Source organism: Microcaecilia unicolor, chromosome 7 (genome assembly GCF_901765095.1).
Source record: "Microcaecilia unicolor chromosome 7, aMicUni1.1, whole genome shotgun sequence".
In the NCBI taxonomy this organism is placed as follows: Eukaryota; Metazoa; Chordata; class Amphibia; order Gymnophiona; family Siphonopidae; genus Microcaecilia; species Microcaecilia unicolor.
Window position 1 is genome coordinate 107,851,252 of NC_044037.1, and position 24,990 is coordinate 107,876,241.

The following is a 24,990-nucleotide window of genomic DNA, read 5'->3' on the forward strand; positions in this document are numbered from 1 at the left end:
TGATTCTGCAATGCTTACAGAATCTGGCTTCCTTAGAGGTTTTGACTTCAGATGTCATTTGCCTGTTTATTTCTAATTTGGGGCGCCCTATAGTAGCCTAGTGGTTAGTGCAGTGGACTTTGATCCTGGGGAACTGAGTTCAATTCCCACTACAGCTCCTTGTGATTCTGGGCAAGTCACTTAACCCTCCAGTGCCCCTGGTACAAAATAAGTGCCTAAATATATGTAAACCGCTTTGAATGTAGCTGTAAAAAACTCAGAAAGGCGGTATATCAAGTCCCATTCCGTTTCTCTTATTCTGTACTGTGTGAGAGTGTATCTGTGTTCTGAATGTGTCACTGAGGTGGAGGATTCTGTTAGTGTATAGTCAGGGCAAGTCTTAGGCATGGGTGGCAGGAGAATGAGTAACAAAGAATGTTAATAATAGGAAAAAAAGGAGAGGATTCTGGGAAAACTTATACTAAAGGAGAAAACGAAACTGTTCTACAGTTCTGAAAAGACAGCATGAAAAGCAGAAGCAAGAACAAGTATTAACAGACCTTTCTTGGAACCAAGATGAACACACTACTTCAACTACTCTGGATCTTATTCCTGTGCAGGATTAGCAAAGGCGGTATGTATGTATGTATAGAATGGCAAGCACTGCTTTGTCTAAGGACTGAAGAGCATTTGCAGTGCTGGGAGGGGCCCACTGTACTTGAATAGCAGGAGATATTGCCTGGCAGGACTGAAGAGCATTGGCAAAGTTAGGTTGGAGGAGGTAACATCTGTATTAACAGACGGAGACTTTGCCATTCTTTGTGTGAGCTAGGTCATCAAGATCTATGAAACCCCAATTAAAATTACCGCTTTTCTTAAATGGTCATCATTCTGTTTTAATTCCTTCTGAGATGTGTTGGAGTTGAATTGTCTCTGTAGCAGGAGACTTTATTATTTCAGTGAAATGTGTTTTGGGCAAAGTTCCATGGCCTTGGTGTTCAGTGCAGTGATTAATTTGCTGAGCTATGTAGGAGGGACACTGAGTGCTATCCCTGCCAGAGCTGAGAAAAAAAGACAGAAACACACAGCTCTCATCATAGGAGCTGAGAGGGGAAAAGCTTGGCTGGACTGTCCAACTGAATGGATGCCGATATAGTGTGAGATTAGGTATCCCAGAGTTACTAAGGGTATATGTGAAGGGGATACCACTCTTCTTACTTTCCAGGTCCTTGAAGGGAAGGGGGAAGAAAGACTCACCTCAAGGCCCTACATTTGCTGGAAACTCCATATGGAAGCATCTCTGTCTCTCTCCTCCCCCACCCCCTTACTTCCCTCCTCACCCATGTAAATAAGATTTGATGCAGTCCAGATCTTAGCTGTATAGTACAAGTAAAGTCTTAATTGAATGATTAAGAAAATCAGGATAGATAGATAGATAGATAGATAGATAGATAGATAGATAGATAGATAGATAGATAGATAGATAGATAGATAGATAGGAACTCTTCTTTCTTTCATCCTCAAAATGGGACTCCTATTTCTATCTTTCAGTCTAGATTGAATTTTGCTGCTCCAGATGCAAAACCTCATCTTACTCCATGCTCACAGTCATAACTCGCTCATCCAACCTGCAAGACACATTAACATACTCTTCTTTTCCCCATCTGATTTCTAATAACTAGCACATCTGGAATGCAAGACATATCTCAGAGATCTCAACTCCCAACTATTCTTTCCTCCCCCCCCCCCCTCCCCCAGGACTCCTTGAATCCAAGGGTAATAAATAGAAATAAAACAAAACAGAAAGAAAGAAAAATGATACCTTTTTTGTTGGACTAATAACACATTTATGACTGACTTTTGAAGTGGACTAATATGACAGCCACACTACTGAATTCAAGGGGAAACCCATAACAGACACTCACCCAGCCTCTCCCAGTCACATCTCTCCAGGCTCCTTGAGCTCCTAGGGGTAAATGAGAACTATTATCCTGCCTCTTCATTCTCACAAGACAATCCACTGCCAGGACCCTAAATTGGGAGGTCGTTACACTGACTCTTGAGCGTTGATGCTACCCAGACAGGTCCCCAGAAACAAAAATTCACACCTCCCACCCTGGGGATCCCTTCTGTCTGGATACTGAATAAAGGAATACCTCTCCTTCCAATCCCAGAGTGCCTTCCCTCTCACCTCTTCACCACTGATGAAGGAATACCTCTACTTTCCTTTTACTCGACAGAGATGGCATACAGGGTCTAATCCCCTTAGGCCTGGAGCACCAGCAGTAACAGGAGATACCTAAATAAAACATCACCTCCTCCTGCTGCGGGACCAGTCCTACAGCTCTTATCATGAGACTGGTCCTGCAGCAGCGGGAGATGACATTTTATTAAGGCGTCTCCTCCTGCCGCTGTAAGAGAAAGATTGCCAGCAGGATATCCCAGCTCACCAGTGTGAGTGCAGGAGAGTTGGCAGGTCTGAAATATGGTAACCCTAGGCTGCAGTCTTTTACAACAGTGCTCAGCACTGCCACTCAGGCTGTATCTGTCCTGTGGTAGGGCTGTATATGAGGGAGAATTTGAACACTGATCCTGTGTTGGGGAATTCTTTGCAGATATAAACTGCACAGAGGAGGTCACTATCACAGGGGGGAATGTGGAATACCCTAAATCCCCGACCCCTGGTGGAGTTCTGAAGTATGTCTGCCCTGAAAATACTCGTCCACACCCTGTGGCCTGGAGGGTCTGCATGAGCAATGGCATGTGGTCTCTGCTGAGGAACACTTACTTTGAAAAGGCAAGAACTGCATCCTGTGTGCGTAAGTATTATGTAGTGATCTGGGAGAGGTGCCTTCACCTTCTGAGCCTGAACTGTTGGCTTCAACTTTGAAACATATTAGGTTGCAGGAAATTCTCAGCGAAAAAATTCAAAAGTTTGCAAAAGTAAATATTTTTATTTTTCACGCATTAAATTAAATAATGTGTGGGTAGGGTGGGTAGGTGAGGGGCTAGTGGATGCAATACATTTGAGTGTATGGAGTGAGTGGGTAGGATGTGTTTGTCAGAATGTTTGAGTGGGTGGAGGCCTTTCTTCAAATTTGTAGACGGACACAGTACACTTGTCTGTCCATGGCTTAGTGGGAATGGATGGAATGTGTGAGTAGAGGATAGGTTGCAGGTGGGAACTATGAACAGGGAGTGTCTACAAATGCATAATTTGGGTCTGTATATGCAAGTGTGCATTTGTGCATGGTGTTTGCAAATGACTGAGGATGGGTGTGCCTGTGTATTTTGGTATGGATTTTGGTGTGTGTGTGTGTGTGTGTGTGTGTGTGTGTGTGTGTGTGTGTGTGTGTGTGTGTGTGTGTGTGTGTATGTGTTTGAAAAAAAGAGTACACATGGCGTTTTTCTTTATTTCTTTGCAATTACCTTCTCTCTTTCCCTCTCACCCTGCTGTCTCTCCTCTTCCGCTCAACCTTGTGTGATTGCTTCCCACCTTCTATAACTTTGTCATCCCAATACCATTCTTCCCAACCTCCTCCCATCAGCCACCCTTCTACTCCTCGTTCCCATCATGCCCCTGTTCCCTCATCAAGTGCTCCCTTTCCCCCTCAAGGAACCCTCTTCTCTCCCATCAGATTCCCTCTTTCTCTCCCTCCTTCTCTTTTCCCTATTAACCATCTCCACTCTTTCCCCCGTCCTCATCAGGCAACCCTCCCTCCCTTTCCCATTACTCTTATTCACCCATCAGGCATCACTCCTCCTCCCCCATCAGATGCTCCTTTTCTCCATCAAGATCCCTCCCCATTCTCTGCCTCCACCTTTCTCTTAAAGCATCTTCCCCCTCATCAAATCCCCCTTCCCTCCTGATGAGGCGTTCTTCCTCCTCTTCCCCCATTAAGCATACCTTTGTCCCACCTTCCCCCTTTAGGAATCCCTGACTTTTCAAATCCCTTTCCCTCTTGAGGATCCCTATTGTTCAACATGTCCTCCTCCTCTCCTTCCATCTCATGCATCTTCAGATTTCTCTATCTATTCCCCATCAGAATACCCTCAACCACCACCACCATCTCTGCATTCATCAGGCATCCTTGCAGAATATAGCAGGACACTTTTTGTGCAAGGCAAAAAAGAGAGATCACGTTACCCCTTTGTTTTTGAAATTACATTGCTCCCAGTAAAGTTTTGGATTCAGTTTAAAATTGTTATTTTGACCTTTATGGCTGTACATAATGGCACTCTTGACCTTTTAGCTGTTTTAACAATACCCTATGAGCCATCATGTCTTTTACCTTCTCTTAATGACCACAGATTAGTCCTACCAGGTCCCTCATAGGCACGGTGGGAGTCCACCCGTCATAAGTGCTTTTTTTTTTCTGGCACCAAGTATATGCAATAGTCTGCCATTTGAGATTTGACAGGAAGTATCCTATGCGCAATTTAAATCTAAATTAAAGACCCATCTTTTTTTGGTAAGCTTTTAGGGTCTTGGGAGATGAACAGCATAAACATACCCTGTTTAATGTTATTGTGCATATTGGATGAATGGTCTAAGCAATGAATGCTCTTTTCTATACATTACTGGAGTTCCTTTTCTTCTTTTATATTTATTATAATTGTAAATCCCCTATATTTGGCTGTGACCTATATTGGCGATCGATTAAATTTTAAAATAAACATAAACATCCTTCCTCCTAGCACATTTTGTGTAGGCCAGGCCCTACTGCTTTTCTTCCTGCTCCAGAGCTGTCCTCTGAGACTTCAGGTAGTCAGTCAGGACCAGTGTAACAGACTTCAAGTGCATGTCTATCCTTCCTCCACTGACCTCAGTCGGTGAGGACCTAATCATGAAGCCCAGTCCAGACTCAGCTGCTTAAGTTTTGAGTTCCCCATACTTAGCGGATCTCTGGCAGGCAAGTATACATACAACCACCACACTCACTGAGTCCTCCTCTGTCAACCTCAGTGGGAGCACACAACAGGCTAATTGGCTCTGAATGACAGCTCATCATGTCTGCTACTTTCCACTGTGTTTCATTCTAATGACACCTGTATTGATGCAACTCTTCAAGTTCTGCTGCCTGCCACAAATTATGCAGTTTTATATGATTATGTGGATGTTCATAATCATATGTGAAAGTGGAAAGGCAGTGTCTCACTAAGGAGTGCAGAGACCTCTAGTGGCTTATTAGAAAAATGGACTTTGACTTTTGCATACCCCCCAACAGTTTCTGGAATAAGGGGCTCATTCTCCTAACCAGTGATTAACAGTGGTGAGGAAGGAGACACCTCTTGGAGAGAAATTGTGCTGGTATAAATACCTAGCCTAGTGGGAGTTTCTTTGTTTTTGGCTCCTGCTTCCATGGCCACTGCACCATTACATTAAAGGGAAGAGGATTCCCAGTTAGCCCAGCCAGTGTACTTGGAAAAAGAAAGAGTAGAGACTAGTACCAGAGCCAATTAAGCACTGCACCAGCTTTAGGTGGTCTTTAGAACAGGGAACCTTCTAAGCAGCCTTCTATGTAGTAGCGTAGCTAGACCTCTCATTTTAGGTGGGCCTATAGTTAAGATGGGTGGGACTTCCAAAACTCATCTCCCCCTTGCCTGCATCTCTCTCACTCTCCTCTGTACCCTGATCTGGCATTGGCCCCCTGCCCATGGCCCGGCAACCTCCAGTGGTCTACCTCAGCATCCTTGCTGGCGCAACAGTGATGCACGTCCGCTGTCTGCACCAGCCTTGCAGGCTGCCACATACTACCAGAAAGGAAACAGGAAGTGTCATCAGCTAGGGCAGGACGTGGCAGAAGGAAGAGAAGAGGCAGCATTTGTGCATCGCTGCTCCACCAGCATAGATGCTGAGGTAGACTGGAGGAAGTTGCCGAGGGGCAAATGCCAGATTCAAGGGCAGGAGAGAGGACAGCAAAGTGGCTGCTACTGAACTTTTTTGGTGGGCCAGACAGGGTGGGCCTGTACCAAGAATGGGTGGGCCTGTGCCCACCAGCCATAGCTATGCCACTGCTTCTAAGGAGAAGAAGGAGAGAAAGTGAGAAGATTCAGCCCTAGGAACAGGAGGGAACAGAGAGAAGTTCCTGAGATCTACAGCCACAAAGACTTGTACCAGAGCTCCCAAATAAGGACACTATACTCAAGCCAAGCTTAGGAACCTCCAGAATGTAGAGAGACGATAAAGAGACTGTGAGTGATTGAAACTATCTTTTCTTGGCTCTGCCTGTACATAATTGATGTTGAGAACTTTCACATTTTTGCCTAAAGAAGCCAATGTAAGTAAATCTTTTGGTTCAGAACATAAATTCTGGCCTGCACTGAATATTGAATGAAAGATGAATCTCGTCCCAATCCATTTTTGGAGCCAGCTACTCATGTGCGTCTTCACATGTTATGGTCTATATTGGTCATCCCCTCCTCACAATTCCCTCTTATTGTTTGATCTCTTTCTCCCGATTCCTGCTCCCTCTCCATGCTTACCTGTTTGTTTCCATCCTTATTCTCCCCTCTTGCTGACCCCCACATTCTTGGTCTCTCCTGTCTCTCTCACATGATACTCTTGCCCTGTCTTCTCAATGCCTTTTCCCCTCCCCCAAGTGATTGCAGCTGTATTCAAGTCTACCTCTGCTATGGAGGTCTCCGGGTTTGTGATTTTGTTAACAACATTTTGAGCATTTGCATACACAAGCAACATAAAATTGAACATTTTGGGGGTCTTGCCAGGTATTTGTGACCTGGATTGGCCACTGTTGGAAACAGAATGCTGGGCTTGATGGACCTTTGGTCCATCCCAGTGTGGCAATACTTATGTACTTATGTAACTCTTCAAGTCGATGCTTTGCTATTCTCTCTATTTTTTGTTTTTTTCTTGTTTTTGTATTAACTATTTTATGGCTTTCTGTTGTCAACCTCTTGATCACTGTCTTCTATATAAACTAACATCCCAAAGCTCCAAGTCAAGGATTATCTAGCTGAGATAATAAAAGGCTCATATTAGTGAAATTGTTGAGAATGGCAACTGCATTTTTATTTGTTAAGCTTTTTATTTCTCACCTATGTACTATGACAGCATACATGTGTGTTGGGTCCATCAACCTGGAGAATGGTCATGTCTACCCTCGCAAGAAAATGTATCGTGTTGGTGATACAATTCAGTTTGAATGTGAGGAGGGCTATGGAATGTTTGGTTCACCCAACCGAACTTGCCTTCCCAATGGCGAGTGGAGTGGGAGTATCACTATTTGTGACAAGGGAGGTGAGTAACCTTTCAAAATTATATTTAGTGCCATATGTATCATAACCTGTTTCCTATAGTCTCTACTGGAATTTGTTGATACACAGTTGACACCCGGAAAAAATGCAAGGCATTTGGGCATGGGAGGAGCCAGCATTTATAGTGCACTGGCCCCCCTCACATGCCAGGACACCAACCGGGCACCCTAGGGGGCACTTCTAAAAAATTTAAAAAATTACACAATTAGCCTCCAGGTGCATAGCACCCTTCCCTTGGGTGCTGAGCCCCCCAAATCCACCCCAAAACCCACTGGCCACAACTCTACAGCATTACCATAGCCCTAAGGGGTGAAGGGGGGCACCTACATGTGGGTACAGTGGGTTTTGAGGGGTTTTGGAGGGCTCACATTTACCACCACAAGTGGAACAGGTAGGGGGGGATGGGCCTGGGTCCACCTGCCTGAAGTGCACTGCACCTACTACAAACTGCTCCAGGGACCTGCATACTGCTGTCAGGGTATGACATTTGAGGCTGGCATACAGGCTGACAAAAAATGTTTTAATTTTTTTTTTTCTGTGTGTGTGGGAGGGGGTTGGTGACCACTGGGGGAGTAAGGGGAGGTGATCCCTGCTTCCCTCCGGTGGTCATCTGGTTAGTTGGGGCACTTTTTTGGGACCTGCTCCTAAAAATAAATGGACTAAGTCCAGCTGGCGAAATGCTCGTTCGAGCCGGCCTTTTTTTTTCCATTATAAGGGGAAGCCAGCCATCTCGTAACCACACCCGCCCCGCCCCGCCCCTTCCCACCTTCGCTACCCTACTAATACGCCCCCTTGAAGGTTTGGCCAGCGCCGCAATGAAAAAACAATTGGGGCCGGCCAAAATCGGCGTTCGATAATACCGATTTGGCCAGGATCAAGAGATCGCCGGTGATCTCCCGATTTGTGTCGGAAGACCGCCGGCGATCCCTTTCAAAAATAAGCCTGATAGTTAACAGTCTATTCTCTCTTTTTATAGTCCCTAATATAACTTCACTCATATTTATTTATAAAACATATACCCCGCTTAAACCTAAGCAGATAACAGTTACAGTTATTTTTCTTATATCCCGCTAATTCCATGTGCATAGTTCAAAGTGGATTACAGAAAGACACTATATCACAAACAGGCTCATCTTCGAAAGAGAAGGACTCCCATCTTTCAACACCAATCGGAAGATGGACGTCCTTCTCACAGGGTCGTCCAAATCGGTATAATCGAAAGCCGATTTTGGACGTCCCCAACTGCTTTCTGTCGCAGGGACAGCCAAAGTTCCCAGGGGCGTGTCGGAGGCGTAGCGAAGGTGGGACTTGGGTGTGCCTAACACTTGGACGTCCCTGACCCATAATCGAAAAAAAAGGGCGTCCCTGACGAGCACTTGGGCGACTTTACCTGGTCGTATTTTTCTTACGACCAAGCCACAAAAAGGTGCCCGAAATGACCAGATGACCACCGGAGGGAATCAGGGATGATCTCCCCTTAGTCCCCCAGTGGTCACTAACCCCCTCCCACCCTCAAAAAAATATTTAAAAATATTTTGTGCCAGCCTCTATGCCAGCTTCAAATGTCATACTCAGGTCCATCACAGCAGTATGCAGGTCCCTGGAGCAGTTTTAGTGGGTGCAGTGCACTTCAAGCAGGCAGACCCAGGCCCATCCCTCCCCCTACCTTACACTTGTGGTGGTAAATGTGAGCCCTCCAAAACCCACCAGAAACCCACAGTACCCACATCTAGGTGCCCCCCTTCACCCATAAGGGCTATGGTAGTGGTGTACAGTTGTGGGTAGTGGGGTTTGGGGGGCTCAGCACACAAAGTAAGGGAGCTATGTAACTGGGAGCAATTTATGAAGTCCACTGCAGTGCCCCTTAGGATGCCCGGTTGGTGTCCTGGCATGTCAGGGGGACCAGTGCACTACAAATGCTGGCTTCTTCCACGACCAAAGGGCTTGCATTTGGTCATTTCTGAGATGGGCGTCCTTGGTTTCCATTATCGCCGAAAATCAGAAATGACCAAGTCTAGGGATGACCATCTCTAAGGACGACCTAAATTTTAAGATTTCAATGTCCCCGACCGTATTATCGAAATGAAAGATGGGCATCCATCTTGTTTCGATAATACGGGTTTCCCTGCCCCTCCATCAGGACGTTTTGTGAGGAAGTCCTCAGCAAAACTTGGGCGTCTCTTTCGATTATGCCCCTCAAAGTGTCTAGGATGTAACATTTTCAAAAAGTATAACAGAATCCGAACACACTATTTCCTTTCCATATATTGAGAAAACAGCAACGTCTTTAAGCCTTTCTTAAATATATCATAACATAATAAAAACTGTAGTTTTATAGGCAGAAACTTCCAAAACTTAGCAGCCTGATATGCGAACAAGCATGTAAAATATTTCTTCCCAAAGATGTCATTAGGGTTCTGAAAATCAAACAGAAGAAAATGTTGAGTATTATATAGTGTTCTTCCTAACGTATAATGTACAATAGAAATTAAATATTGTGGAGCTAATCCATGAGCAATTTTCCATAACATACATCCTAATTTAAATAATATCTGGGCCTCAACCAGGAGCCAATGCAATTTGCCATAATAAATTGTAATTCTGTCTGATTTTCTAAGAGGATAAATCAAGCGAACTGCTACGACCTGAATGGTTTGTAATTTTTTCAATAAATATTTTGGCAAATCCAAATAAATGATCTTACAGTAATACAGTCTACTAAGAATTAGTGACTGAACTACAAGTCTGAACTGATCAACTGATAAAAATTTATGAATGGCCTTTAATTTTCTCGTAATGTAAAAAGAATTCTTCACAATAGAATTTATCTGGGACTCCAAGGTCAAATTATTATCTAAATTAATACCCAGAATCTTTATAGATTGTCCGAGGGTAAATCTTTCTCCATCAATGATCAAATTAGATTTAAATTCCTGAGTTACTTTAGTTTTAATTAACAGAAACTTAGTTTTATCTTTATTTAGTTTGAAATAATGGGAAGTCATCCATTTGGAAATAAGAGAAAGGCAGTGAGATATTGCAACATAGACATCATATAAATCAGCATAATGGGAAATACCCATTTAGTAATATTGTCCGCATATATATAACTTTCATATGCTTCTTTCTCTAAAAGTCTTCCTAATGATGACATCAGAACGTTAAATACAATCGGTGACAGGGATGAACCCTGGGGTTAACCCAACAGTGAGGACCAGTTGGCAGATAAGTTACCCAGAAATTTAACACAATAAGCTCTAGCAGTCAAAAAGCCCTCAAACCATGACAAGACATTGCCCATTATTCCAAATCTACTCAAGATTCCTAACAGGACTACATGGTCTGCCAAATCAAAAGCACAAGACAGATCTAATTACATAATAAGGGCTCCTAGTTTCTTACCTTGAAGCATTCTTATGTAATCTAATAATGAAATTAAAAACGTCTCTGTACTATAATTAGTACGAAAGCCTGTTTATCATGTAATAAATCAAATTAGTCCAAATATGATACCACTTGTTTAGTCACCAGTGCTTCCATTATTTTAATGATGTATGGAATAGACGCCACTGGTCTATAATAATAATAAAAACAAACATACAAACAAAAAATACTTCATTATCCCACAGAAACCCCCAACAGTTAGCTGCTGAACTCTGACTACCTCGTCTTATAGTTCGTACTCTAGCCACTCTTCCAATAAAGCTAATATAATTTGTAGACTTACACTCTTTCTAGGGTTGCTGCTGTGACTTCTTGATTTGCACAGTTGACACTAGCTTCTCTCTATATAGTCACTGTAGTACCCTGAGGATACAAATGAATCACACAGTAGCTCCTCTTCCTAAAATAATTGTTTTGACATGTCGACTCCTGTTATGCTCTAATGCTCTTCCTGCAGTCTCTAGTGTATCTTATTGCCCTCAACAGCTGACATAGGCAAAGAGAAAGGCAGAGAGAGATGGGTCATAAGGGCCATCATGTGTTGGGCTCTTTGGTTTTACTTATGAAGCTGTCCTAGCATAAGTCCAAACAATTTAATGATAGGTCCTAGTCCTAAGCAATCAATATTTGAAAAAAAATCTTTGTACATGAAAACATTTCATGTCAATTATTTTATACTGAGTTCAATGAATTCCATATCCAGCTCCTTATAACATTACTGATGTCCCCAGATCACACATGGAAAGGAAGAGGTAACACACTGGATGAGGGGGAAAGAGTGAAGGAAGACGGTAGGGGGAGAGGAAGACACTGGGGGAATGGGGAAGGAATAGAGGAAACACTGGGAACAGGTGTAAAAAAGAGGGGAGAAATTGCAACGGGCAATTCCTCTTAATTCTTTATTGGAAGAGTAGGAGGGGAGCAGGAGATTGGGGGGGGGGGGGCGTTGTGAAGGAAGATGCTAGGTGGAAGAAGCAAAAAAAGAAAGGAAATGTTAAGGAGAGAGGGAGATGCTGAAGGAAGAAATTCAAATTTTTACCTAGTCCTATCAATGCTTTTGAAAATGTATGTGGCCCTTTACATAAAAAGTTTGAGAACCTGGTGCTTTCGGATCCTAATCTGTTTAATATACAATAGGCATACCAGATGGTCCATGCCATCTTGATCAGCTTCATAATTTGTATTTCTGTGATTCTGTAGTCTCTCATTCTTCCTAATGGTCCTGCTCTAATGTCTTCATAACTTCTCCTCCTGCTGTGCTATAACTTTTAGATTCACGTGATTGACATTCTAGTGTCTTTACAAACTTAGTCTTTCTCCACAGAGACCTTTTGCCCCAATCCTGGGATTCCCCTAGGAGGTTATCGCCAAGGAAGGTTCTTTAAGGAAGGGAAAGTGGTCCAGTACAGCTGCTTTCAGAGTCTGGTTCTGCGAGGGTCCTCTTCTCGCACTTGCAAGACAGATGGGCAGTGGTCAGGCAAAGAGCCCAGGTGTGAGGGTGAGTATCCCTCCTCCCTTCCCCTCTAAGTCTCACCCCTCCTCCCTTCCCCTCTAAGTCTCACAGGCAGCTCCTTGTGACTCTGGGCAAGTCACTTAACCCTCCATTGCCCCATGTAAGCCGCATTGAGCCTGCCATGAGTGGGAAAGCGCGGGGTACAAATGTAACAACAACAACCCCAAACCAAACCAAAACATCTTCATGAGGAGATTTATTACTGAAATGTAAAGATGCATCTTTATATTGATTTAGAGGAGAAATGAAAAATGTTTGGGAAGCAGTCTTCCATAGCATTTATACGGTTAAGTAATGATTGAAACACACAAATTGATGGTCTGAAAACTGCCCTCTTTCAGGATAGCTAGAAGAATAAGTACATAAGTAATGCCACACTGGGAAAAGACCAAGGGTCCATCGAGCCCAGGATCCTGTCCACGACAGCGGCCAGTTCAGGCCAAGGGCACCTCGCAAGCTTCCCAAACGTACAAACATTCTATACATGTTATTCCTGGAATTGTGGATTTTTCCCAAGTCCATTTAGTAGTGGTTTATGGAGGGTGTTCCTCAAGATATATACTTTAAGATGCATTTACTGGAAGTGTTCCTAGGGATGTGCTTTGGGCATGTAAACTGTTTTTTTTCTATAAGTCTGCACCTTGGAGTGGGCAATGGGGAAGCCCAGGATGCTGAAGACGATTTCTACACATACAAGGGGGAATTCTATAATGGCACCCAAATTAGGTGCCGGGAAGATCCATGCTAAACCAGTATTCTGCAGAGGGCGATCTGCGCGGAGCACCCTTTACAGAATACTAGCTTAGCACAGATCTCGTGCCTAATTTTGGATGCAACACGCCTGCTGAAATATGGTGTAGATGCTGATATGCAAATGACCCTATTCTATAACATTGTGCCTAATTTCTGTGAATGCCCCTGACTCACCCATGCTTCTCTTATGGTCACGTCCCCTTTTGAGTTGCATGTTATTAACATGTAGGCGTCCGTTTTATAGACTAGGATGCAGGACACATTCATGTGTAAACCTCAATGAGTGCCAAGTAACACCAATTACTGATTATTAAAGGCTCATAAAGGCTCGTTTGTGCACGAATCTGGGATCCATGCCTAAATATGGGCAATCTATATACAATCTGGCGGACAATGTGTGCCATGCAAACTCGGCTCCACTGATCCCTTAAGCACAAGCACTGCTATTAATGAATTTGACCATTTCACATCATCTTGCACTGTTTAAAAAAAAACCAAAAACCTAGTTTAAACCAGGTGTTGAGTGGATACTGCTTCAAGCAGCACATTTGGGATTACTCCTTTACAGCCAAGCATTGATAGACCAAGCAGGGTGGTGGCTTTGCTATCTTGTTTGATAAAAATCTTCCTTTAAAGGAAGTTCATGCTACTGATCTCAGATACCCCAGATGGACCTGAATGGCTATATTTTTTTTTCTTTACTTTCCTCTTCTTTAATGGCTGACTCTTGGAACAAAAGGGGTCAATATTCAAAGCAATGTAAATGGCCAAAAACAGCTTCTGACCATTTAAATTGCTTGTCCTGTGCTAATCTGACATATTCACAGAGATGCCAAGTTACTCAGTTCCAGATTGGAGATTTGGCGCCAGTCCTGGTTTGGAACTTACATTCAAAAGCAGTGTGGGATTTGTAGTGCCTGATCCTGGTCATTGAAATCAGTGCTGCAAGTTCCATAACCAAGCAGGATGGGGTGGTTAGAATAGGGTTACCATATTTTGTCCCCCAAAAAGGAGGACACATGACCCGCCCCACCACACACCCCGCCCTGCCCCATTTCACACCCACCCCGCCCCCTGTCACACCCTCACTCCACCCCCTGTCATACCCTCGCTCCGCCCCTGTCACATTTTCCCCTCCCCCCTGTCACATACCCCGTCGCCCCCCTCCCCTTACCTTACTGCTGCCCTGGTGGTCTAGTGACCTCTTCGGGGCAGGAAAGAGCCCCCTCTTTCCTGCCCGGAGCGCTGCCCTGCATGCATCCTTCCTGTTGCTGATCCTCGGCACCAAGTCAAAATGGCCGCCGAGAGTTGAAGTTTCACGAGGTCACTTCAACTCTCGGTGGCCATTTTGAATTGGCTCCGAGGATCAGCAACAGGAAGAATACATGCAGCAGCACTCTGGGCAGGAAAGAGGGGGCTCTTTCCTGCCCCGAAGGCGGAAGAGGTCACTAGACCACCAGGGCACTAGTAAGTAAGGGGAGGGAAGGCTAGCAATCTGCCCATTTGTCCGGATTTCTGGACAAATGGGCAGGACAGCCCGCCCACCAGCCTGCCTGTTTGTCCAGAAATCCGGACAAACGGGCAGATTGGCAAAACCCGTCCGGTTGCCCGGACATGCCCTCAAAAAAAGGACATGTCGGGGTAAATCCGGACATATGGTAACCCTAGGTTAGAAATCCAGGACTGGCCCAAAATCTTCAGCCTGGAACTGGATAACATGGCATCTCTGTATTCAGCGGCATTTAGCCGGATAGTGTAAGGCATCTTTTCATTTGCTATATACATGTCAGTGGTTTATACTACTCTTTCAGGGCGACATTCATATGATGACCCAAAATTCGTTGCTGAGCAGCTGGTCTTGTACGAGGAGCTGATGGCACATGCTGGCACAAGTAAGACTTTATTTATCATATTTCTTAATTGTCTCCCTTAACAAAATTTGAAGTGCTATTTAATCGGTCCCCACCTGCCACTCAATCTCAATCAACTGACCATCTTTACTATTCATGTACTTCTTTGATACTTCTGCAGATGGATCTTTGGTAGAGACAGAAATCGTGCTGATACATTTGAATTTCCTTTTCATCCTGCCTGATACAATCTTAACCTCTCATTGTGTACTTCTTCAAACTGACAAAATTGTATGACCAAATACTACCTTAGATTCAGTGTTGCCAGTTACCCAAACCCGCCCAAAAAGTTCACCCCCCCACCCCCGCTGTCATCAGCCCCGCCCCCACTGTCATCAACCCCACCTCTGCCGACATCAACCCCGCTTCTGCCGTCATCAACCCCGCCTCTGCCGTCATCAGCTCAACCCCTGTCGTCATCAACCCCACCTCCGCTGTCATCAACCCCGCCTCCTCCGTCATCAGCCCCACCCAAAATGTCATCAACCCCGCCCAAAATGTCAACAAACCCCGCCCAAAACATCATTAGCCCCGCCCCGCAGCCCGAAAAACCGCACAAAAAACAGCGGAAAAACCCAAAAAATAGCCCAAAAAACTGCGACCCGCAGCAGACAAAAATTTCCCGCAGCGGGTCGCAGAAAACCGCCCACCTGGCAACCGTGCTTAGATTCTCCTCTCTGGCTCTGCTACTGATTATTTGACCTTTTGGTCTCCCTGTGCTTCATTATACCCCACCTCAATTGATAGCAACTACATGGCTCCTCCTCCCTTTCTCCACCTGGGAAATTTTGATAGATTTGCAAAATGTTCTATTAGGCCATGTCCTCTTGAAATGGCTGTGCGTTTGTTTCTGAGAATTCTGATTGCACCACTGGGATCAATAGAAAAAGGCTGGTTACTGATTTTGTATTTTAACTGTGAATCCAACAGACATCCATATCTATTTTCTTCTCTGTACCTCAAGAAGTGTTGGGACCGAGAACTTCCAAAAAGCGAAAGAATTTGTAAAAGGATTTATTGACAAGGTAAAAAAGACTCCTCTCCTTTCTTGCAGTGTACCTTGGTAGAGCCCTTCAGCCCTACCCGCCTCCCCTTGCTATTCCACCACTGACACCCACACATACAGCTCAATCCTGCGTTATATCAACTAATTAATGATCATGTATAGATAGATACACACATCAATACAGACATAAAAAGAAATACAACATTGTACACAAAGATACCTGTTTTCCCTTCTAGGATTATTATTTCTGCAGTTTCTTACATGTCTCTCATCACTGGGGGAGGGGCACTTTTCAAAGCAATTTGTGCAGGTAAAACTCATCTTATCTGCCTTATCAGCTGTCTGAAAACTGCCCTCTATCACTGTGGATAAATGTCAGTGTGTTAATTCTTCAATGTGCAGAACTTTAGCTGCACTGAGATGCATTTGGGGCAGGGGGAGGGGCATAATTAGGGAAGGAAAGATCACGCTTCCAAATCCTCATGTGTATGTTTTCCATTCAAAAAATACCCACTAACAGAGATGCCAAGTTACCCAGGTCCAGGCTAGAGATTTGGGGACAGTCCTGGTTTTCATCTTACATCCCAAAGCAGGATGAGGTGGTCAGAAATTCCATGACTGTCCCCAAATCTCCAGCCTGGAACTGCGCTTAAAATGCAGTTATAAATGTCACTGAGTTGGTTCCCACGGCAACTGTTTGTAGCACTTAGGGGCCCGTTTACTAAGCCACGTAAGCGTCTATGCGCGCCCAACACGTGCCAGTATGGAGTTACCACACAGCTACCGCGTGGCCCTTGCAGTAATTTCATTTTAAGCATGTGTCTACTACGCGCCCAAAAAATATTTTTTATTTTCTGGCGCGCGTCAGCTACGTGTGCCAAGTGGCATTTGGCGCACATGGAGGGGCATAATCGAACGCGAACGCCTATCTCCATGGCGTCTATGTCCAAAAACGGATACGTGAAGAGGTGGGACAGACCGTATTTTCGAAAAAATGGATGTTTTTCAGCTAGGCGTTTGTTTTTTTTAGCGATAATGGAAACTAAAAACGCCCAGCTCAAAAACATCCTAATCCGAGCCATTTGGTCATGGGAGGGGCCACGATTCATAGTACACTCACCCCCCTGACATGCCAGGACACCAACTGGGCACCCTAGAGGTCAGTGCGGTGGACTTCAGACAACGCTCCCACATGCATAGCTCCCTTACCACGGGTGCTGAGCACCCAACCCCCCCTCCCCCAAAGCCTACTACCCACAAATGTACAATACTACCATAGCTCTTAGGGGTGAAGGGGGCACCTACATGTGGGTACAGTGGGTTTTGGAGGCCTCCCATTTACCAGTACAAGTGTTACAGGTAGGGGGGGATGGGCCTGGGTCCACCTGGCTGAAGTGCACTGCGGTACCCACTAAAAGTGCTCCAGGGACCTGCATACATGCAGGCCTCTAGGACTTGTTGCTGCTATATAACATTGGCACATCAGTTGACACCTGAAGACTAATCTCTCCGAAAACGTCCTTTATTGGAATAAGCACGCTTACTCACAGTTAACTGCAGATCAGAGGTTGTGCCCCACTGGCAACGAGTCTCCCTGGTACTGAGATGAGCAGTAGGTCAGAGCTGGCAGAATGCTGTACAATGCCCTCTTTCAGCCACATTCAAGGTAAGAACTAAGTTCTGTAACGTGGCTAACACGTGAAAGGGATCTAAAACTGGCTTACAAAAATGGCCACTACCTCATGGACTACCGGAAACAAAACAGGGCACACTCTGACCCAGCAGAGGGAAAAGCACCATGGGAGTAGAGCCTACCAACTACCAACATCGTGAGCATGTGGCACAAGCTAGTGGATTCACGGAGCCCAATACCCTACACCCACCACAATGCATTGCTGATGTGACTCTGCAGTGCCCTTAACAGAAAAGGTGTCACACTCACCCGAGAGCCACATCAGAACAAGGGAAAGGCTGTCAGAGGATAGAACACATTCTGCTATCATGGAGGTGGGTACGGCATTTGAGGCTGGCATACAGGCTGGAAAAAAAGTTTGTAAAGTGGGGTTTTTTTGGTGGGAGGGGGTTAGTGACCACTAGGGGAGTCCAGGGAGGTCATCCCTGATTCCCTCCAGTGGTCATCTGGTCAGTTGGGGCACTTTTTTGGGACTTGTTCGTCAAAAAAAAAGGGTCCAAAAAAGTGACCCAAAATTGCGATAAAAACGTCTTTTTTTTTTTTTTCGATTATCAGCTAAAGACACCCATCTCTCCTCAGCCGATAACCATGCCCCAGTTCCGCCTTCATCATGCCTCCGACATGCCCCGTCAACTTTACCCGTTTCTGCGACGGATTGCAGTTGGAAACGCCCAAAATCGGCTTTCGATTATACCGATTTGGGCGCCCACGGGAGAAAGACGCCCATCTCCCGATTTGGGTCGCAATATAGGCGTTTTTCTCTTTCGATTATAAGCAGGACAGGTTATTACCGCCTGGTTACCATGTGAGATTTTACTGCTGGGTCAGTGGCTGGAAGTAAGGTCTCAGACCCAAAATGGAACATAACGGTCCATCCAGTCTGCCCAACAAGATAAACTCATTTTACATGGTATGTGATACTTTATATGTATACCCGAGTTTGATGTACAAAGGAGTCGGCAGAGGACTTGGAGCAGACAAGTTACTGTTAAGCTCGGCAATTTTCATTTTGCCGCACGTCCATTTTGGCAAAAATTTTAAAAAGGCATTTTTTGCTGGTGCGCTGAAAAATGATTCTGCGCACACCCAAAAGACACGTCTACACTACTGCAGGCCATTTTTCAGCACACCTTAGTAAAAGGACCCCTGCTGTTGTAGATCCTAACCTCACTTGGTTGGTTGGTTGTTATTTATTGGTGCTCCATCAATCCACTAGGAAAGAAAAGGGCCTAAACATCTATTAAAGAGCAAGGACCGATTTTTCACTTTGTTTTTCTAGGATACCCAAGCAAAATAACATTTAAAAAAAGCACTAGGTTGACCGTGTACTTTCCTTGGGCAATTATTTAATTGGATTTAGCTCATGTTTTTTTGATTGTATCTCAAGGTGAGTTACATTCAGGTATAGTAGTTATTATAGTAGTTATTTGTCTGTCCCTGGAGGGCTCACAATCTAAAGTTGGTACCTGAAGCAGTGGAGGGCTAAGGTTTTCTTTTATAAAGCTGCGCTAGCGATTCCCACATGGCAAATGAGAGGAAGCCCATAGGAACTGATTGGGCTTTCTCTCATTTGCTGCACTGAGAACTGGTATTGCGGCTTTGTACAAGAAGCCCTAAGTGACTTGCAAAAGGTCACAAGGAGCCACAGTATGATTTCCCTGGTTCTCAGCCTGCTGCTCTAATCATTAGGCTACTCCTTTAGGTCACTGCTCGGTTAAGCAGATTTCATTGATTACCCCATAATATCTGGAAAAGGAGACTAAATAAACATTTTGAGCCTGATGTTCAACTGGCAACAATCAGCATTTTGCTGACCACTGCTGGCGTTATCCCCAGAAATTCAGTGTTAGGCCATATTCTGGCTCTCACACTGAACTTCCAGGTTTGTGGAGCCGACTAAAGTATAGCTGGTTAAGTCTGATATTCAGCACTTTGGTTACCACATCAAGATAGGACTGACTTTTATGCGGTTACCATGGCCAGTTAAGCGCTAAATATTGGCACTTAACCAGTCAAGTGCTGACTCTGCCCCTAGAATACCTTTTAAAATAGCCAGTGGCGGTAAGTGCTCCCTCTGAAATGGTTGACTACAAGTGCAAACTTACAGTGCGGTCATTTCTTTTTTGGGGCTTTTTACCCGCTGTGGTAAAAGGTAGTGTTACCATATGTCTGGATTTACCTGGACATGTCCTCTTTTTGATGGTGCTCATTTTACTGGTGGGTATGTGAATAGGTGGAACATGGGCAAAGCATGCAAAAACTCATGTAAATTATAGAATGCTAGAATGTATGTGCATTCCGGCTAACATTTAGGTGTGGGCATTTATACCAGCTATTGGGCTGCTATAAGCGATCATGCCTTAAATTTGTGCTTTCTGCCACTTGCACTAGTATTCTATAAAGAAAGGTAGGCACAGGGAATGTTCACTCCTACTGTTACATCATGGGGCTCATTTTCGAAACTGAAAAATGTTCAAAATTTGCCACAAATCGACATTTGAATGTTTTGTTTGCCAAAATGTTCAAATCGCTAGTTTTGAAACCCATTTGTTTTTTTTTACGTTTTGCTATGCAGCTCATCTGCAGTGTGTCCAAATCATAAGGGGGCATGTCGGACGTAGGATTGGGTGTTTCCAACACTTGGATGTTTTTCTGCCATAATGAGACAAAACAAAACCGTCCAGGGCTACAATTTAGATGTTCAGGTCCAGATCTTTTTTTATCACAACTAAGTCAGAAAATGGTGCCCTAAATGACCAGGTGACCACTGGAGGGATTAAAGCATGACCCCCTTAATCCCCCAGTGGTCACTGACCCCCCCCCCCCCCACCAGCCCCCAAAGATGTGAAAGAAACAGTTCATACCAGCCTCTATGTCAGCTTCAGATGTTATAGCCAGTTCGATTATAGCAGCAGGCAGGTCCCTGGAGTAGCCTGCAGTGCACTGTAGAGAGGGGAATCCAGGCCCATATCCCACTCTACCTGTAACACTTCTGGTGGAAAATGTAAGCCCTCCAGAACTCACCAAAAACCTACTATACTCAACTGTACACCACTATAATAGTCCTTATGGCTGCAGGGATCACCTATATGTGGGTACAGTAGGTTTTTGGTGGGTTTTAGAGGGCTCACCATACAGTATAAGGGGGTAACGGTGAGATGTGTACCTGGTACCTTTTCTGTGAAGTCCACTGCAGCGCCCCCTAGGGTGCCCCACTTCTCTGCTGGGATGTCTTTGTGGCCAGTCTATTAAGAATGCTGACCTTCATATATTCTAATGGCTTGATTTTCTGAGTTTTTCACTTGAACTTTTTTTTTTTTTTTTTAATGGACCAAAAAGATAGATGCACTGAGCACAAAATCTTCTAGCAAATGGCCATTTTCAAAACAAAAAGTTAGACGTTTTTCTGTTTTGAAAATTGCTATATTCGCCACTTGAATTTAGGACATTTTCAGCAAAACGCCCAAAGTCGGATTTAAATGTCATATCGAAATGCTCCTCTATCAGGCTTAATTTCGAAAGAGATGGGCGTCCTTCTCACAGGGTTGTCCAAATCGGCATAATTGAAAGACAATTTTGGGCATCCTCAACTGCTTTCCGTCGCAGGGACGACCAAAGTCCATGGGGGCATGTCGGAGGCGTAGCGAAGGCGGGACTGTGGTGTGCCTAACACATGGGCGTCCTCGACCGATAATGGATAAAAGAAGGGCGTCCCTGACGAACACTTGGACAACTTTACTGTTAAAAGAATTTTAATTAATATACTCACGAATCCCAAGACACCAAACAGGCTTAAAAGACAAACAGCTTTATTTTCTTGCAAGGAGACAAAAATCCAACATTAGTCAGGAGGTTGTCTGACTCAAACCCCCCCCCCCCCCCCCCCCCCCCCCCCGCTCTTATAAACCTTTTCCCTACACTGTCTACGTTCAGTTCCACAAGGGAGACATGGTGTCTGTGTTTCTGTCATCACAAATACATTTTCAAACATGTTACAGTTCTAGGCTGTTAGTAAGCTAGCTGGCAAAAAAGCATATCTAAGAACATTCAGTTCTACTTGTAATGCACAAGGTCAGAGCTGAACTGTTCCTCTTCTTAGAATATTTAGAAATTGTAAGAATGATTAACCCTTTATTAACAGAATATTTTCTCTACATTTACCTGGTCCTTTTTTTTCTTAGGACCAAGCCACAAAAATGTGCCCTAAATGACCAGATGACCACCGGAGGGAATCGGGGATGACCTCCCCTTACTTCCCCAGTGGTCACTAACCCTCTCCCACCCTCAAAAAATCTTTAAAAATATTTTTCCAGCCTCTATGCCAGCCTCAAATATCATACCCAGCTCCATGATAGCAGTATGCAGGTCCCTGGAGCAGTTTTAGTGGGTGCAGTGCCCTTCAGGCAGGTGGACCCAGGCCCATCCCCCCACCTGTTACACTTGTGGTGGTAAATGTGAGCCCTTCAAAACCCACCACAAACCCACTGTACCCACAGTGCCCCCCTTCACCCATAAGGGCTATGGTAGTGGTGTACAGTTGTGGGTAGTGGGGTTTTTTTTGGGGGGGGTTGGGGGGCTCAGCACCCAAGGTAAGGGAGCTAGGCACCTGGCTGGGAGCAATTTCTGAAGTCCACTGCAGTGCCCCCTAGGGTGCCCGGTTGGTGTCTTGGCATGTCAGGGGGACCAGTGCACTACGAATGCTGGCTCCTCCCATGACCAAAGGACTTGCATTTGGTCGTTTCTGAGATGGGCGTCCTCGGTTTCCATTATCGCCGAAAATCAGGGACGACCATCTCTAAGGACGACCATCTCTAAGGTCTACCTAAATTTCACGATTTGGGCGTCCCCGACCGTATTATCGAAACGAAAGATGGACACCCATCTTGTTTCAATAATACGGGTTTCCCTGCCCCTTCGCCGGGATGTCCTGTGAGGACGTCCTCAGGAAATCTTGAGTGCCCCCTTCGATTATGCTCCTCCATGTGACTTAACTTTTGGCATTTTTTAGAGGAGGAGTTTGGGCATAGCATGAATGGAATAGAGTGTATATACACATTTTATAAAATCTGCAATTAAATGAAGATGATCTCCCAAGCAGGAATAAACTTACGCAAATGCATTTACCTGCAATTGTTATGGGTTTTGTACACCTATGTTATAAAGCCGCATAGATGCCCCATATAAAAGACTTGGAAAGGCTAAGCCTCCCCTGCCCCAACTGCAAATCTCCCGCTGCCTTCCCAGGTCTGCAGCAACGGTGACAGTGGTAAAACTACAGGAAGATACACAAGATCTCGTCCCTGCACATACCCTACTAGCTTTGCCAGTCCCGTCCCCTCTTCTATTAACTTCCTGTGTTGGAGGGCAGGACCGACAGAGCTAGAGGAGCATACGCAGCAAAATGGTCCCACACATTTTCTTGTTGGTTTTTCTGCTGCTACCACTGACAGTGCTCTCAACCCAGGAGGGCAGCAAGAGGTTGAGCAAGAGGGAGGGTGAAGAAACAAAGAGAGAAAGGGGATGTTGCTGGGGGGGAACTAGAAGAGAGATAAAAAGAGAGAGACAGGGCCATGCTGTAATTTGAAGGAGGAGAGAGAAAAAGAGAGAGGGCCATTCTGGATGGGGGAGAAGAGAGAGAGAGTGATGGGGCCATGTGTGATGGAGGGGGGACAGAGAGACACATGAGTGGGGAGAGAGAGAGAGAGTTTGATGTTGAATGGGGAAAGAGAGACAAAGAGAGAGATGGGGCAATGTTGGATAGGGGAAGAGAGAGAGAGAGAGGACGGAGTGATGCTGAATGGGGGAAAGAGAGACAGAGAGAGATGAGGCAATGCAGGATGAGGGTGGAGAAAGGTACGGAAAGAGAGAGGACCATGATGGATTGGGGGAGGGAATAGACAGAAAGAAAGATGAAGCAATCCTGGATGGGAGAGGGAAGAGAAAGAAATAGGGCTATTATTGGATGGAGGAAGAGATGGTGAGCAAAAAATGGGGCAATGCTGGATGGGGGAAGAGAGATTGTAAGAGAGAAGGGGCAATGTATCGGGAGAAGAGAGGTAGAGAAATGGGGCAATGCTAGATGGGTAGAAGAGAGGAGGGTGATACTGGAAGGGAAGAGAGAGAGGGATGGGCTGGATGTGGAAAAGAGATAGAGAGAGGCAGGGCAGTGCTGGTTGGCCGGGGGAGAGAGACAGAGAGAAAGAAAGGAGTTGCTGTATGGCTAGAGGATAGAGAGAGAGAGGGAGAGAGAACATGTTGCATGGTAGGGATGACAGAAAGACAGAGGAGATGCTGGACAGCAGAGGGAAGAGTGGGAAGAGTTTAAGAAAAACTGGTGAATAAGTGAAAGAGCTTGGAGAAGAGACGGTTGAGGGGAGATATGATAGAGGTTTATAAAATAACTAGTAAAAAAGGCCCGTTTCTGACACAAATGAAACGGGCGCTAGCAAGGTTTTCCTCGGAGTGTGTATGTTTGGGAGAGTGTATGTGAGAGTGACTGTTTGACAGTCAGAGTGAAAGTGTGATTGTGTGAGAGAGAGCGTGAGTCTGGGTGTGAGTGTGTTTGTGAGAGAGTGTGTGTGTGAGAATGAGAGTGTGTGCAAGTGTGTATGTGAGACACAGTGTGAGTGAGAGTGTGTGTGTGTGGGCGAGAGAGAGAGTGTGTGTGAGACACAGATTCTCTGTTTGAGTGAGTGTATGAGACCAAGCGAGTGTGTGAGTGACTGTGTGGCACATAGAGAGTGAATGTGATACAGTGTGAGACAGAGTGTGTGAGAGTGAGAGTCAGAAAGACATTGTATATGAGAGAGAGAGTGTGAGCCGTGCCCTCCCAATCCATGGCCATCTGTCCCCTGCCCCCTCCATTCATCCTTTTCCAGCAATTCCCCTCTGTCCCTGAGCCCTGCCCTCCCAATCCATGGCCATCCATGTTTGTCTGTCACCTGCCCCCTCCATTCATCCCTATCCAGCATTTCCCCTCTCTGCCTGAGGCCTGCCCTGCAATCCATATCCATCCATGCCCATCTGTCCCCTCCATTCATCCCTATCCAGCAATTCCCCTCTCCCTGAGTCCTGCCCTTCCAATCCATGCCCATCCATGCTCCTCTGTCACCTGGCCCCTCCATTTTTCCCTATCCAGCATTTCCCCTCTCTGCCTGAGGCCTGCTCTGCAATCCATATCCATCCATGCCCATCTGTCCCCTCCATTCATCCCTATCCAGCAATTCCCCTCTCCCTGAGTCCTGCCCTTCCAATCCATGCCCATCCATGCTCATCTGTCACCTGGCCCCTCCATTTTTCCCTATCCAGCATTTCCCCTCTCTGCCTGAGGCCTGCTCTGCAATCCATATCCATCCATGCCCATCTGTCCCCTCCATTCTTCCTTATCCAGCAATTCCCCTCTCCCTGAGTCCTG

The 24,990-nt window shown here is 45.3% G+C and overlaps 1 protein-coding gene across 3 annotated transcripts in view; it reads left to right on the forward strand.

The window, feature by feature from the left end:
- The first annotated feature begins 501 nt into the window (after window positions 1-501).
- LOC115474730 (complement C2-like) overlaps window positions 502-24,990 on the forward strand; it is a 96,196-nt gene continuing 71,707 nt past the window's right edge. For all 3 annotated transcript variants that reach the window (XM_030210357.1, XM_030210359.1, XM_030210358.1), the window contains exons 1-6: window positions 502-613; window positions 2,595-2,798; window positions 7,055-7,240; window positions 12,026-12,199; window positions 14,779-14,859; window positions 15,808-15,902. In XM_030210357.1, the coding sequence (XP_030066217.1) occupies window positions 556-613; window positions 2,595-2,798; window positions 7,055-7,240; window positions 12,026-12,199; window positions 14,779-14,859; window positions 15,808-15,902 (798 nt within the window). In that variant the 5' untranslated portion in view covers window positions 502-555. The remainder of the gene's footprint in view (window positions 614-2,594; window positions 2,799-7,054; window positions 7,241-12,025; window positions 12,200-14,778; window positions 14,860-15,807; window positions 15,903-24,990) is intronic.